The 15,991-nt window shown below is 36.7% G+C and overlaps 2 protein-coding genes across 4 annotated transcripts; both read left to right on the forward strand.

Moving 5' to 3' along the window:
- Positions 1 to 3,906: 3,906 nt before the first annotated feature.
- LOC107902152 (peroxisome biogenesis protein 5) lies at positions 3,907 to 11,236 on the forward strand. 3 transcript variants are annotated; one of them, XM_041092593.1, is made up of 16 exons: positions 3,907 to 4,067; positions 4,179 to 4,317; positions 4,402 to 4,533; positions 4,625 to 4,766; positions 4,999 to 5,192; positions 5,298 to 5,549; positions 5,988 to 6,110; positions 6,231 to 6,386; positions 7,221 to 7,414; positions 7,519 to 7,765; positions 8,210 to 8,294; positions 8,377 to 8,486; positions 8,818 to 9,042; positions 10,039 to 10,104; positions 10,569 to 10,663; positions 10,751 to 11,236. In XM_041092593.1, exons 2-16 carry the CDS (start codon positions 4,195 to 4,197, stop codon positions 10,827 to 10,829), a joined length of 2,223 nt encoding a protein of 740 aa, XP_040948527.1. In that variant the 5' UTR covers positions 3,907 to 4,067; positions 4,179 to 4,194; the 3' UTR covers positions 10,830 to 11,236. The 3 variants fall into 3 exon arrangements, with proteins under 3 accessions (XP_040948527.1, XP_040948528.1, XP_040948529.1); XM_041092594.1 differs by lacking the exon at positions 8,818 to 9,042; XM_041092595.1 differs by lacking the exons at positions 10,039 to 10,104; positions 10,569 to 10,663; positions 10,751 to 11,236 and having other exon boundaries at positions 8,377 to 8,499.
- A 642-nt stretch (positions 11,237 to 11,878) lies between these two features.
- On the forward strand, positions 11,879 to 15,605 carry LOC107944116 (uncharacterized). The gene is made up of 5 exons (XM_041092859.1): positions 11,879 to 11,950; positions 13,543 to 14,770; positions 14,870 to 14,912; positions 14,971 to 15,251; positions 15,364 to 15,605. The coding sequence occupies exons 1-5, from the start codon at positions 11,879 to 11,881 to the stop codon at positions 15,603 to 15,605; spliced, it is 1,866 nt and encodes a 621-aa protein (XP_040948793.1).
- Positions 15,606 to 15,991: the final 386 nt, after the last annotated feature.

The raw sequence follows: 15,991 nt of genomic DNA on the forward strand, positions 1-15,991 counted from the left end.
GCGCAGTAGATTTATTCTCTCGACCTCATCTACCTAAGTGACTTCCCAGGGTCGTCAATCCTAGGGTTTAATTTCACTCAACCTGATCCAACTAATTCTAAAATAAACCTAAAATGTTCGTTAGTGAATCTCACTTCCACTCGTTAATCTCTCTAGGGAATTTAATTCCAAATATTAACAAATTCCAAATATTAATAACAATATTAAAAGAGTAAAAGAGAGGAGAAGATTTGGATCCCGAGATATCAATTGCGCGCAAGTGGATTTATTGGATTCCATGGGTTGAGTATTGCTACAACACCTCTTGTCACACTACCCTAGGTGCCACCCTTTTCCAATTAGTATACGGCAAGGATCCACCTTGGCTTCTCTCCTATTTTGCTGGTTCTACCAGGATTGAAGCTGTGGATAAAACTCTACAAGATAGGGATGCACTTCTACAAAATGCTCAAGATAGGTTCTTGCAAGCTCAGCAACGAATGAGGAACACTTAAGATTTCGGGCATAGAGAGTTGAATTTTGGAGTCGAGGATTGGGCTTGGTTATGGCTTCAACCATATTGACAGTTGATGATACTAAATAGAAGCATCACAAGCTGCTCCCGAAGTATTTTGGTCCTTTTAAGCTCTTAAACAAGATAGGAACAATGGCCTATTAGCTTATTTTGGTCCTTTTAAGCTCTTAAACAAGATAGGAACAATGGCCTATTAGCTTGAGTCACCTGCAAGTAGCAGGATATATGGTGTGTTCCATGTTTCTTTGTTCAAAGAATACAAGTGACCCCAACCAAATGCGGTAAGGACTTGCTCTTAGTGTGTAATGACAAGGCCTTACCCACTCCACAAGTTATTATTCGTAGTAGGCTCAATCGAGATCAACGGGAACTATTAGTGCAATGGGCAAGTTGTCCTCAAGAAGATACCACCTTGGAACCGTTTGATTTTTTTCAAAAAGCTTATCCTAAATTTGAATTTGAGGACAAGCACAGCTCCGAGAGGGGAGTACCGGTGTGTATGCCTTTATTGGAAAACAATATCAGAGAAGGAAGGAATAGAAATGGAGACGACAACGAATTAGGACTCTTTTCTTTGTCATTAACCATATATAAAAGGCTACCAATATTGAATAAAGAAGGAACAAACAATTATTTTATTATAATGTTATTCTTGAAGGGGGTTCAGTCAATGACAAATCTGCCTCTCTGATTAACCATAAATTAGAGCAAGAATTCTCTCACGTCTAGACTTGTGGCTAGATCCTACACCAAGGCTCATAACATACTTCCAGATTGGTAGGATCGGCCTCCTGAGCACACATCATTGCTGCAATAACCTGTACAGAGATATCTAATCAGTGCATTACATTTTTTCTACAAAGTCAATATTTGGACCCCAATAAATACCACATAAAACTGCAGATGCATTAATCAAGAATATCAGAAGTATAAAAAGGTCTTGCATAATCCATGTAAGTCTCAAGATAATGACAAGCAGACACATTAATCATCCAAAACAATTTGCAATAAATGTGAAACATTACACGTCATAAACATAGTTTAAGATGCAGCCTCATCCATTCAAATTAATCTTTATTAAGCCAAAAAGGTTTTGACATGGTTCAAGAATAAATAGAAGCGATTATAAGTAAAGAGTAATGCACTACTAGTTCATGTGACAACAAATGCTAATAGGTTAGATCCAGAACATTAGCAGCCAGGCAAAGGATCATAACCAAAGATGCTGAACAGATGGCTGAACTAGACAAGCAGTCACATCTCTTAATAGAAATTCTTGTAGTATTAAACAACACAAAAACAATGTCTTTTGGTGTGAGAATACACATGAACTATCCAACTCTGACAAACTAGAGCAAAGTGGATTACCTGTTGCTCATCATCATTTTCAGCATGGGTTATTCCTAGCAATCTCCAACCTTCAGCATTCTCAGGATTTTTCATAACTTCAGCCTCTAGGGCAAGCACTGCTTCACTCAAAAGCCCTTTCCTGAATGGCTCTTGACCTTCTTTTTGAGGATTTTGATGACCAACATATGTATTCATATCAGAAAATACATAGACTCCCTTTGAAGCGTCCAACCGCTGCTTAGCAGCTAATTGCTCATTAAGGAACCTACAAGTTTTCACAACCAAAACATTCATGTAGGATTAAGAGAGGCTATAAAGTAAACTTCTTCAAGGCTATAAAGTAAACTTCTTCAAGGCTACCAGACTTACTCATCATATGAATTTGCCCAGTTATCAGACGAACTATCTCCCAAAGCCCTCTCACCAACTTGATGACCAAATTCTTCTGCCCAGTCATCAACATGCAACTTTGAGAATTCATCGACCCATTGATCATCAACCGACTCTTGTTGCAACCTTTCAGCACCAAATTCAATGGCACAATGGTCAGGTCCACGGAAAACCTATTAACCATCAAGTCAAGAACATTTAATGAAACGAAGAAAATTAGAATATTTCAAATAAGAATAAGAGCTTCGCATGGTTTAAGAGTCTCAAAATAATACATAACATGCAGAATCATTAGTTGCAGTTTGTATCCTGAATAAACAAATCAAAAAGACCCTAGTTGTTTTCATACAGTAGCAAACTCCTCAGCCTATTGGGCAGGTTGAAGAAAATCAAAGAACCACCAACCAGAGTAGCAGATTCTGTATAATAAGAACATTTATACAAATTACAATGTTTTTAGCAGGTTTAACACCAAACAGAGGTATAAAATTAGAAGAATCATCAGTGACAGTTTATCTTCTAACTTATTATAATCAATAAGCTCTCACTGCTCAATTTAGTAGCAAACTCCATGACCCATTGATTGGGCCCATAGAAATCCTAAGAACCACCAAAACGGTGAGTAGCATATTTTATAAATAACAAATATAGATAATCTCATATAAGATTTACAGGTTTAGTTGATTTAAAAGTTCAACTGAAGATGTAATAATACAGGATCATCAGTCATCCACACTTTATTTGTTAAATTATAGTAGATATATAGATAATAGAACTAACCAAACCATCATTACCATTTGGGACATTCTCAAATCATCAAACCTTGTTTCAACCACCTAGGGTTGGTGAATGAGATTACTACCTAAGGTCAGTGATGTTAGTTCCATTTTAGTCTACGTAGGCAAGGCAGAAGAAAAAAAGGAGAAAACTGCTAAAAGGAATTTATGACTGATTATCAGGACATATTAATCTATAAGCTTCTTTAGCTTCCACAAGATCTCTACTTGCCTCATCATGAACAAATTCATCAGCCCAAGAAGCACCTCCATTGTACTGTTGCTGATATTCTGTTGCCCAGTTCTCTGATGCTGGTTTGACCTGATTATCATCAATGATAATATAATATATTATACATGATACATCGTCGAAAATAACAAAAAGAAACAATATTTTGAAAAATTATCGAAGAAAACAACAATAAATGAATAAAAACCCTCATAATATATTTTAATATTTTCTGAATGGATAAAAAGAATTTGATTTTTTTTGGCAGTCGTGAGAGGTCCTACGCACCACACGCAGCTGTTTTTTTTTTTGGAAGAATCACCGGACGAATTATTTATACTATTATTTAAGGGTAATTGAGGGTTAGTTTGGATGAGCGTGGTGGCAGTGATACTAGATACTATACTGTAACATGAAATAAAAAGTAAGCTAAACGCACCGCAGCGCACTCAATTGTCCATCCAAACCCACCTTGAATTAATATTAAGTAATTTGGATATTAATTAAATTAAGAAAATTTTAACAATATTCTTTTATTTTAAAATAAATTATTTTTTCTGAGAATATTTTAATATTTCTATTTCAAAAAAAATATGGAACAATTATATTTTAATTTTATTATGAATATTTTATTATTAAAAGTTTGTAGTTATTTTTATGATTTCCAACAATTATTCAACATAAGAAGAAACAAGAGAAGAGGGGAGAGGATAAACCAGAAGAAGGTAAGGCAGGCAAGGTAAGGCAAGGCGGCTTCAGCAGTTGACAAACCAAACAGAACATACGGCAAGCTCTGCCCTGCGCCCAGGTCAGGCATTTTCTCTCATCCTAACCCTTTCTATTCCTTCCTTGTTTTTAGAAATTTAATTTACTTTAATTTCATTAATTCTTCCTCACTTCTCAATCAATCAATCAACAGAGAAGAGGAAATAAAGATGTCGATGCGTGAACTGGTTACGGGAGGAGCTGCTTGTGCCGTTCCTGGTTCTTCTTCCTCTTCCTCCAATCCTCTAGGTGCTTTCGCCAACGCTCTTATCGGTTCTTCTTCCAAGACCCAGGTTCCCTTTTCTTTTTATCTTTATTATGATTATAATATCCCTTCTTTAACACCTGTTAATTTCGATGTTTTGTCTTGTGAGCAGGGGGTGTTGAAGGAGATTCCAAACGCAGCAGCAGCTTCTCCCCACGCCCAATTCTACCCCCACGCCGATGATCCCGTTGCTGCTCTTCCTGGCTCTGAGCTCGACCGCCCCTTTCTCCAATCTAATCCCCAGGTTCCTTTTAAATCTTTTTAGTATTTTTTAATAAAAATAGTAATTTCCGTTTCCTATTAACCAAAAAAAAAAAAAAAACAACACCCTTCAGGGCTCCGAGTTCATCAGAGGCTTCCGCACTGCCGATGCCAATGGACTCGCAGATGCATGGGAAGAGATACAGCGTCAACCTCACTTTGACCGCGTTTACGAGGGTGCCACGCCAGCACCACCAATTCAACCCTCTCTTGATGGTATTCGGCCTTTTGATCCTCGTTACTATGTTTTACTTTCTTTTCCTTTTGTTTAGAGGGTATAAAAGAACAAAAAATTGATTCTAGTATTCTCTGGAAACTGTGCAACATATGCTTAAAAAAGCACTTCTATTAAGGATATCAACTTCTCTACTCTTAAATGTCAAGAAAATTCATCTTTCTACGTACTATTCCTTACCAGTACCCTTCTCACTCTTTGACTCTACTTCAGGACCACCTCAAAGGGTGCTGTCAAGCTTTTTGCACTCCTTTGTTGACAGTAGCCGAAGTGGAATTCCTTTACACCCCACCCCACTTCCTCTGTTAGGATTGTCTCAAGGTGATAAGCAGTGCATACGTGATCGTAGCAGCATAATGGCCCGACACATTTTTGCTGATAAGAGTGAAGAATTTATCAATGCTCAGGTTGGGTGTTCTTTATTTGGTTGGTGCTACATGGTGTTAATCGGTGCAAAATTACACTCCTGATTTGACACCCCATTTCATGTTTTGATCATAACATGTTTCCAGGTAAATGCACTCTTGAGTTCCTTGGAAATAGAAAATGATATCCATGCCAGGGGACCCATGCCTGGGAGATTTAGAGAACTGGAGGACTACTGGAATGAATCCCAAGGTGTCCTGAAGCCTGGTGCTCATGCTGCTGATGGATGGGTTACTGAATTCAGCCAAAATAGACCACACCATGGTGATCTGGAAGCTTGGGCTCACTCATTTGAACAAAAGCATGGTGCTGGTGGTTGGGCCTCTGAATTTGAGCAGGTAGGAAAGCAGTAATCCTTTACATTAAATGAAAACTGGTTATCAAATTTTTGGACTGAGTGGATGATATTGTAGCTTGCTTGACTGCATGGATCTGTTTTGTAGCAACATAAAACTTGGTGCTTCTAGGTGAAGTTGATAGGTAGGTTCTTTAATTAATCAGATTGAAACTTGTGTTCTCTTCCTAAAGTGGTATATTGTGAGTTTTCTATTACTATCAAACACTTGATGATCTTCATCCACATAGCCATCCTATTTTCTATCTTCTGGACTATATTTCTGTCTTCTTGTGCTATTGCAGATGAATATACGTTCCAATTTGGCTTTATCTTTCCTTTTCTTTCCGCTACTGTCTCGTGCTATGAGTAGTCTTTATGTGCATGTCATCTTTTAGCCTGCTTTTCTTGTATAACACAATTAATGAGCTACAACATACAGGAACAAGCTCAGTTAACATCTGTAGATCAAATGAGAGGGGGAAATATAGAAAGTTTGGCTGCAATTCAGCAGACTAGGATGCTTGCACATACACTCTCTCAAAACAGTGATCCTAAATTTCAGGTTATTTAAAACTGTTTGGCAAAATACTTGCAATGTGTCAAGATAGCTCTTAATGATATAATCGTTACTATGCATGGGTTAATATATGCACTTATGTGCTGTATGTTTTGGGGCATGCAGAGTTCAAAATTTCTTCAATTTGTATCAAAGATGAGTCGTGGCGAACTTATCATTGATGATAATCAGGTCAAACCAGCATCAGAGAACTGGGCAACAGAATATCAGCAACAGTACAATGGAGGTGCTTCTTGGGCTGATGAATTTGTTCATGATGAGGCAAGTAGAGATCTTGTGGAAGCTAAAGAAGCTTATAGATTAATATGTCCTGATAATCAGTCATAAATTCCTTTTAGCAGTTTTCTCCTTTTTTTCTTCTGCCTTGCCTACGTAGACTAAAATGGAACTAACATCACTGACCTTAGGTAGTAATCTCATTCACCAACCCTAGGTGGTTGAAACAAGGTTTGATGATTTGAGAATGTCCCAAATGGTAATGATGGTTTGGTTAGTTCTATTATCTATATATCTACTATAATTTAACAAATAAAGTGTGGATGACTGATGATTCTGTATTATTACATCTTCAGTTGAACTTTTAAATCAACTAAACCTGTAAATCTTATATGAGATTATCTATATTTGTTATTTATAAAATATGCTACTCACCGTTTTGGTGGTTCTTAGGATTTCTATGGGCCCAATCAATGGGTCATGGAGTTTGCTACTAAATTGAGCAGCGAGAGCTTATTGATTATAATAAGTTAGAAGATAAACTGTCACTGATGATTCTTCTAATTTTATACCTCTGTTTGGTGTTAAACCTGCTAAAAACATTGTAATTTGTATAAATGTTCTTATTATACAGAATCTGCTACTCTGGTTGGTGGTTCTTTGATTTTCTTCAACCTGATCAACGGGCTGAGGAGTTTGCTACTGTATGAGAACAACTAGGGTCTTTTGATTTGTTTATTCAGGATACAAACTGCAACTAATGATTCTGCGTGTTATGTATTATTTTGAGACTCTTAAACCGTGTGAAGCTCTTATTCTTATTTGAAATATTCTAATTTTCTTCATTTCATTAAATGTTCTTGACTTGATGGTTAATAGGTTTTCCGTGGACCCGACCATTGGGCCAATGAATTTGGTGCTGAAAGATTGCAACAAGAGTCTGTTGATGATCAATGGGTCAATGAATTCTCAAAGTTGCATGTTGATGACTGGGCAGAAGAATTTGGTCGTCAAGTTGGTGAGGGGGCTTTGGGAGATAGTTCGTCTGATAACTGGGCAAATTCATATGATGAGTAAGTCTGGTAGCCTTGAAGAAGTTTACTTTATAGCCTTGAAGAAGTTTACTTTATAGCCTCTCTGAATCCTACATGAATGTTTTGGTTGTGAAAACTTGTAGGTTCCTTAATGAGCAATTAGCTGCTAAGCAGCGGTCGGACGCTTCAAGGGGTGTTTATGTATTTTCTGATATGAATCCATATGTTGGTCATCAAAATCCTTTAAAAGAAGGTCAAGAGCTATTCAGGAAAGGGCTTTTGAGTGAAGCAGTGCTTGCCCTAGAGGCTGAAGTTATGAAAAATCCTGAGAATGCTGAAGGTTGGAGATTGCTAGGAATAACCCATGCTGAAAATGATGATGACCAACAGGTAATCCATTTTGCTGTAGTTTGTCAGAGTTGGATAGTTCATGTGTATTCTTACACCAAAAGACATTGTTTTGTTCTCTAATACTACAAGAATTTCTATTAAGAGATGTGACTGCTTCACTTATCATCCGCTTCTATTTATTCTTGAACCATGTCAAAACCTTTTTGGCTTAATTAAAATTAATTTGAATGGATAAGGTTCCATCTTAAACTATGTCTATATCAAGCCTATGAAGTGTAATGTTTCACATTTATTGCAAATTGTTTTGGATGATTAATGTGTCTGCTTGTCATTATCTTGAGACTTACATGGATTATGCAAGACCTTTTTATACTTCTGTTATTCTTGATTAATGCATATGCAGTTTTATGTGGTCTTTATTGGGGTCCAAATATTTGACTTTGTAGAAAAAATGCAATTCACTGATTAGATATCTCTGTACAGGCTATTGCAGCAATGATGCGTGCTCAGGAGGCCGATCCTACCAATCTGGAAGTACTTCTTGCTCTTGGTGTGAGTCATACAAATGGTTAGTGAATGCTTATCCCTTTAATCAAGATGAGATTAAAATTTTGGAGTGTCAAACAAATAATACTGTTTGAAAAGTTCAGAATTGGAACAGACTGCTGCTTTAAAGTATCTGTATGGATGGTTACGTCATCACCCAAAGTATGGTACTCTTGCGCCACCGGAGCTTGCTAATTCTTTGTATTATGCTGATGTAAGTACACTAGGTATAATTCTTTCTTTTTTTGGTTGGTTTTTGTCTTTTGGAACAATGCCTTGATATTGCAATCTCGGTTTGAGTGTAAGCCGCTTCCTCTAATGTTTCTGTGGGATAGTTTGCTTATGTTGTGAATGCGGTGATTACAAGAGTGTCTTTTTGCATATGATTTCCATGACTGCAGTGATTATATTTTGGACTTAGAGTTTTAGATACGGTGACAGGAAATAGTTTTCCTTAAGATTACTTGATGCTTATCCCTAACATTACATTTTGGAAATATTATTGTTATATTCTGGTGTTAATCAAAGTGTTTTCTGCCATACAGGTTGCTAGATTATTCAATGAAGCTGCTCAGATGTCTCCTGAGGATGCTGATGTACACATTGTCCTTGGTGTTCTGTATAACTTGTCGAGAGAATATGATAAGGCCATTGCATCTTTCAAAACTGCTTTGAAACTTAAACCTAATGATTATTCTCTTTGGAACAAGCTTGGTGCAACACAAGCCAACAGTGTGCAGAGTGCTGATGCAATATTAGCTTATCAACAGGTAGCCTCTTCATGATTCCCCCTTGAATAGTGGTGGCCTATCTGTATACCACGTGATATGTTAATTTCATAATTACTTTTTTTATAATTAAAAAGTTATTTTCCCTATCCTAAAATTTTGGGGTTCTCTTTACTAAGTTGGAGTACCTTTAATGTGTGAAATTCAAAATATATGAGTACTAGGATTTTACTAAGGATTAATTTCTATGGTGTGTTGCTCACTGTTTTGCATGTTAGGCCAGAATAAAAAAATGAATTATAAAGGTGTTGACAATGTTGGCAAGGGTGCTGTAACTACCTGAGCCATTTGAGGTGCAAGATGTAAAAAAAAAAACACTTTTTTGAGTAAATTAAGGTGAATATGTAAATTTGTGCTTCTTGTATCAAGGGGACTTTTTCGCTTCTATACAAAAAAGTGTGCCTAGGACTTGGCTTGTGCTTAATCAATTGAAAGGATGGCATAAAGAAATGCAAAACATGTGATAACCCAACATGTCAATCTTCTGTGTGCCAAACTCATATGGGTTGCATCATCTTTTCCTCTATTTCTCTTCTTTCTTATCTTTCAATGGTAAATTGATGCATTGGTGTGCTATACAGCTCTCTTATAGGTTTGAATTATTTACTTGCTCCATCTTTGTAACCTTAGGCTGCTAAAAAGATTCTCCAAGTAACATGTTGCACCTAGTTGGACCTTAGAAGACAAACTAGCTCTTCTATTAAGCTCCATGTAATTAGTTATTTGATTTGTTGAAGCTATTGGTTAATTTAGATGATTTGGTTATGCACTTCCTCAATTTACATATGCCCTTGAGCATCTCTTTCAAAATGCCTTTTTTAATGCATTCAGATCTTGCATACGCAGTTTGATTTGTTTAGCCTCTGTTACTGAGATTGTCCATTTAAATTTATTTGATGATAAACTTCCCTTTGCCTGTGGTGGCCATATTTTCAGCACTATTGAATTTAGTCTTTTGGTCTATGTCTGGATCTTTAGGCACTAGATTTGAAGCCAAACTATGTGCGTGCTTGGGCAAACATGGGTATCAGTTATGCCAACCAGGTTTGTTAAATCCTGCACTGTTCTCTCATCGTCTTGACATTCATGAAAAGGGAACTGCATTTCTTACTTTATGTCTTCATTTCCTTTTGCATATTTCTGAGATGGTCAATCCTTCTAAATGAAAACTTACTAGCATACCCAGGTTCCACAAATTTACTACGCCACATTAAAAGGGGAAAAATAAATATTCAGTAATTAGTTCTTTGGAAATTATGCTCTGCAAGAAATCTTTGTTCTGTATGAACCATGGTTCTTGGTTGGAGTTTTGAAGTGCTGCATGGGATTGAATGGCTTCAGGAAATCTTTAATTGTTAGAAGTATTGTTGTGAATCACTAAATTTTTCCTATTGAGTAAAAAAGAAAAAGAAAAAGATTTGGATATCATCCGTCTAAATATTCCTTTCTCAATTGAGGGCTGCAATGCAGTTTAATCTGATTGAGCATGTAAACAAATTTGCTTCCAGGGTATGTATGAGGAGTCGATCCGATATTATGTTCGAGCTCTGGCAATGAATCCCAAGGCTGATAATGCATGGCAATATCTAAGAATATCTTTAAGGTATCATCCTGAAGTAGAGAATATGTCTTCTAATCATGCGAACTAGTTCCACTTACATATATCCATTTTTCATTTTCATTGTTGCAGCTGTGTCTCGCGGAATGATATGGTGGAAGCTTGTGATTCCAGGAATCTTGAGATTTTACAGAAGGAGTTTCCTCTATGAATAGAATATGATTCCGAATTTTTAAGTAGGATGGGTATCATGACTAACTGAAACAGGGGCAAAATGTTACTGTCAAAAATCAATTCAAAAAGCTGTAGATGCTGATGTACCCTTGACAGGTTGCAGCTAGGGCCATGCTGGTAGATGGTATCTGGGGGGAACAAATAATGTTTTGTATATTTTATTTATGTCTCAACACCATGAAGTATGTAATTTTGTTAAACGGGGTATGGGATGGTTGATAGCGAAAGATAATGTTTGTTAGGTGGGAGGAGAGCAGGAAAAGCAATTACGGACTAGTGATTAGCTGCAATAAGCTACTTTGTCTCTCACTTAAATGTAATTGCTGATTGTTGAAAATGGTACGGAACGACGAACAACTGGTCTGCCAAGTGCAATTTGCATCATCTTTGACTTGATTCAGCATCTTCACATCCACCTTACTTGGGTTAGGGGATTAAAAACTGCATAACCAAAATCACAGAAATACTATCTGCTGCCGTAACGGTTATGGACGCATTGCAGTTTATTTTTTGTAGTCTTTTGGATTGAAAATATGTGGAGAAAATTCAAGCAAAATCAAAGCGTTCCGTATGAGGTGATCATTCAAAAAATCAAGATGGGTATGTGATCAGGGATTAAATCACCTTGTTTTCAATATCTCAACAAATTTTGGAAAAAGAATTCGTTCGTAATAACACTGATCTCGATGGAAAGATGAAAGCTTATTTGATTGGTCAGTAATAAGTTTTTATGGTCTAAACTGAAATCATGGATCCAAGATTAATATATTTTTGGTAAGGACACTCCTTTATTTGACACACCCTTTACCATGTACATACCTTTCAAATCATCCTGTAAAAGTTGACATGAGATATGTATTTGTATCAAGAAAAAGCAGGTTGGGACTGAATTGAATAAAATGAAAAATATAAAGGGTAAATTACACATAAAAGTCTTATTTTTTAAAAATTTATCGAAATGGGCCCGGTATTTTATTATTTACCGGAATGGGCCATTTTTCTCGAAATCGCGTCCACGCCAGCGCGATGTCAGGGGACGTGTCAGCAAATTGCGTCCACGTCAGTGCAATTACTTACGTGACAACAAATCGCGTCCACGTAAGCGCGATTTGCTGATGTGGAAGCAATAATTCATGAACAGTGTGTTTTTTAGCTTGAAAAATTTTGAAAGGCCATAACTTTTGGCTCGGTTGTCCGATTGAGACGATTTTTTTTATTTCGAATAACTTTTCGAGATCTACGCGCTGACAAACGGCCGAAGGCGGTTTGCCGCAGTTTTCGTTAAAAAAGATCTTTTTTTGCCTCTAAATTTTGATTTTTTCGGTTTAAAATTGAATTTTGAAACATTCAAATCATTATTTTCTTTATTTATTTGAAGTAAACACCGGATTTTTTTTACAGAATTTTTGTATTATTTTTTTTGATTTGACACGTGAATGGAATAGGTCCGATAACTCATTAGAACGTAAGTAATATAATTAAGATAATAACAGTATTTTTATAATATGTCCATTAATTAGTTTAACTTAGTTGGTTAAGATGCTTGCTCTTTTCCCTTAGTACTTTGGTTCAAATCTTGTTGGTAATAATTTTGAATCTTTTTTGTACTTGTTGCATTTATTTTTTTAATCAATTAACTCTTCAATATTACATTAATATATATTATTTGTACAATAGTATAGACGGATTGACAATTTGAGCTACAATATTATGAATATTACTACAATACATAATTTGAGCTACATATTACAGTAATACATTAATATGTATTATTAGGGGCAAAATACCAAAAAAAAGGGGGCAAATTACACATAAAAGCACTATTTTTTTAAAATTTAACAAAATAGGCCCGATATTTTATTATTTACCGGAATGGGCCCCAAAATCGCGTGGACGTCAGCGCGATGCCAGGGGACGTGTCAGCAAATCGCGTGGACGTCAGCGCGTTTTGCTGATATGTCAGAAAATCGCGTCCTTGTAGGCACGATTTGTGTCCACGTAAGCAAAGCGCGCTGACGTGGATGCTATTTGCTGACACGTCCCCTGATATCGCGCTGACGTGGACGCGATTTTCGGGAAAATGACCCATTCCGGTAAATAATAAAATACCGGGCCTATTTCGATAAATTTTAAAAAAATAGGGGTTTTTTTAGTATTTTGCCCTAATTTTTTTTAGGTTTATTAAAAAAAATAGCTGTCTAAAAAAAACAGATACATGGCAAAATAATATATGAAAAAGAAAATATACTACTTTTAATTATTGTTTTTTCAATAAATTTACAATAACCGAAACATTTTTTATAAGAATATCTTTAGAAATATTTTAATTAATTGAACTACTTTTAATTATTTTTTGCTTAGTAAAAAACTGTTGTGGATTGGGTTATTGGGATTTTATCGTTTGGGCTTGTGTTCCGCGTAACTTTTGTAGTTTTCTGTGTTTTTTGGTCGGGCTATACTGGGCTTCTTTTAACCTTACTCCAAGCACTTGATAAGCTACCAGTAAATCTTACAGTTCTGCAGATGTGTAGCCTGTGAATCTTTTGCGTACTCATAGAAATGTTGAAATACAGAAGAAAGCAAGGAGTTTAGTTGATACATGGAAAAAAAGAGTTCAGGTTGAGTTGGATGCTAAATACGGTCCAAATCAGTCTGTTCCCTGGTCTGATCTTGCTAAATGTTGAATCAAGCACTATAGACCTTCTGAGGTTGCAGTGAAGAGTTCACTAACACAATTCTCTGCAACTAAAACTGGTTTTGTTAAGCTTGTTCAAGGAGGGACTGCTACCAAGTCTGCTTCTGCAATGCCGGTACCTATGAAGGCATCAACATTGCCTGCTTCAGCCAGAAGAAAGGCGCGAAATGCTACTATTGTTGGCACCTCTGATCCTCAAACAACCACAAGGGATGAGAAAATCAACAGTTCTAGTGAATCCCACAACAATACTCTGTCATGTTCAAGTGATCATGCGAAGATGGGGGAAATTCCAGTGAAGGAGGATGCAAGAAGTTCTGCAGCTGGTTCAGGAACTGTGACTAAGATCTCAGGTAGCTCATCACGGCACCGGAAATTCATTAATGGTTTGCCAGGGCCATTGGGGGTTCAAAGGGAAACCGGACGATGCAACAATTCTTCTTTGCACAGAAATTCTGCTCCTGGAAAAGTACCACAGTCCAGTTTAACATGTGAAAAGGCGGTGGATGCTCCTATTGCTGAGGGTAATGGTAATAAGTTCATTGTTAAAATCCCAAATCGAGGTAGAGGTCCAGCACAAAGTGTCAGTGGAGGATTTCTTGAAGATCAATTGGTTACAAACAGCAGAGCTTCTTCTCCTGTGCTTTCAGAGAAGCAGGAACAATTCAAACAAAACATGAAGGGGAAGAGTGGTACTTACCAGGAAAATGTTATGACTAATGTAAATAATGAATCCTGGCAGAGCAATGATGTAAAAGATCTGCTGACTGGGTCTGATGAGGGAGAGAGTTCACCCGCAGCTGTTCCTGATGAAGAATACCGTAGAACCGGAGAAGATCTTAAGAAAATAACCGAAGTCACAAAAGTTGCTTCCTCATCTTCTGGAAATGAAATTAAATCAAGGCAGATGCAGAGGGCTTCTTTGAAGTCCATAAATACTCTAATTGATAGTTTTGTTAAGTACACTAAAGCAAATGCATGCATGCCAGTTGCGGATGGTGCTGGAATGAATTTGCTTGCTTGTGTGGCTGCTGGAGAGATTCCTAAGTCGGATGTGGCTTCCGCAATTGATTCTCCACAAAGAAATGCCCCTGTTGTTGAGCACTCTTCCATGGGCAATGATACAACACAAGAACCTTCTGTTGGGTATGAGGTTGTTCAAGATCGAAACTTCTCTGTTGAATGTGTATATGATGAGCATCTGAAGCAGAGTGTTGTTGCTGGTAAATCATGGACTAAAAATGCAGATTGTTCCCTCTCAAGAAACATCTGGAGTGGAGCTGAATGAGCAGTTAACTTCATCAATTATTGATCTACCAAAGAACATCTGGAGAAAAAGGCTGGTGCTATTGATGATGATGGCAGGTTGGACACATTTGGGGCAAATGAAGATAAGGTTTCTGATCTGGATGTAAACCTTCAGAAAGAAGTGGTTGAAGGATCTTCATTGCACCCTCCATGCCATGGAAGTTGATGTTGAGAGCAAAACAGATGTCACTGAAGGTATGGACAGAGGTTCACATACTCCTGAGAAGTCACCAGCTATTGTTGGACATTCTACCAACGGAACAGATAAAAAAGCATCGCCTACCAGTTCTAATGATATGATGGAAACTTGTAATGTAGTAAAGGCCGAGAAGGATGTTGAGGCTGATGTTCGTAGTCAAGTCAGTGACAAAGAGAAGCGAAAACCTGATTGGGAAAGTAATGCTTCTTCCCTTATTGATGTCTTAATTAAACTTGAAGTACTTACTATTTAACTTTTTATTTATTTATAATTAAAATAGGTAACTAAATTGTATCTGTTGTGGTTCAGTGGTCCCTGCCCAGAAAGTTGAGCATATGGAGGAAAATTTAGAAGGTAGTGAGTGTCCTGAACCACACTGTGGACTGTCTCCTTGTGAGGCATCCATATTAATAGAAACAGAACAACCTATTTGGCTTGGTGTAGAGGAGCGTACATCAACCACTGCAGATACTCCTGCTACATGTGCAGATGCAAAAGTAAAACTTGCTACATGTACATTCCCTTTTATATTGTCAGAACTCTTTTACTAAATTAAGAAAAATGGAAGTTTGGACTTGATATAAAAAAATTAAAACATGAAAAAATATGTGATTTAAAATTTAAATTATGGACACAAAATTTCATGTAATTATATAAAACCGATCATAATATGGATACAGAAATGGTAAAATGTAAATTTAATGATGTGAGATGAATGTCGTGCAGCTGAAAATTTTGAATATGAACACAATAAAAATATATGATATGAATACTTAAATATGTCAAACAAAAACTCAAACATGACACGGACCTACAAATTGCAGAAGGTAAATTTCATCTTCAGAGATCACTGTAATAAGCTTAAATTTGAAAAAGGATATGAACACCAAGAACCAAAAACTATCTAAAGCAAAACATCAACACCCTCAACAAATCA

Source organism: Gossypium hirsutum, chromosome D05 (assembly GCF_007990345.1).
Source record: "Gossypium hirsutum isolate 1008001.06 chromosome D05, Gossypium_hirsutum_v2.1, whole genome shotgun sequence".
Lineage (NCBI taxonomy): Eukaryota > Viridiplantae > Streptophyta > Magnoliopsida > Malvales > Malvaceae > Gossypium > Gossypium hirsutum.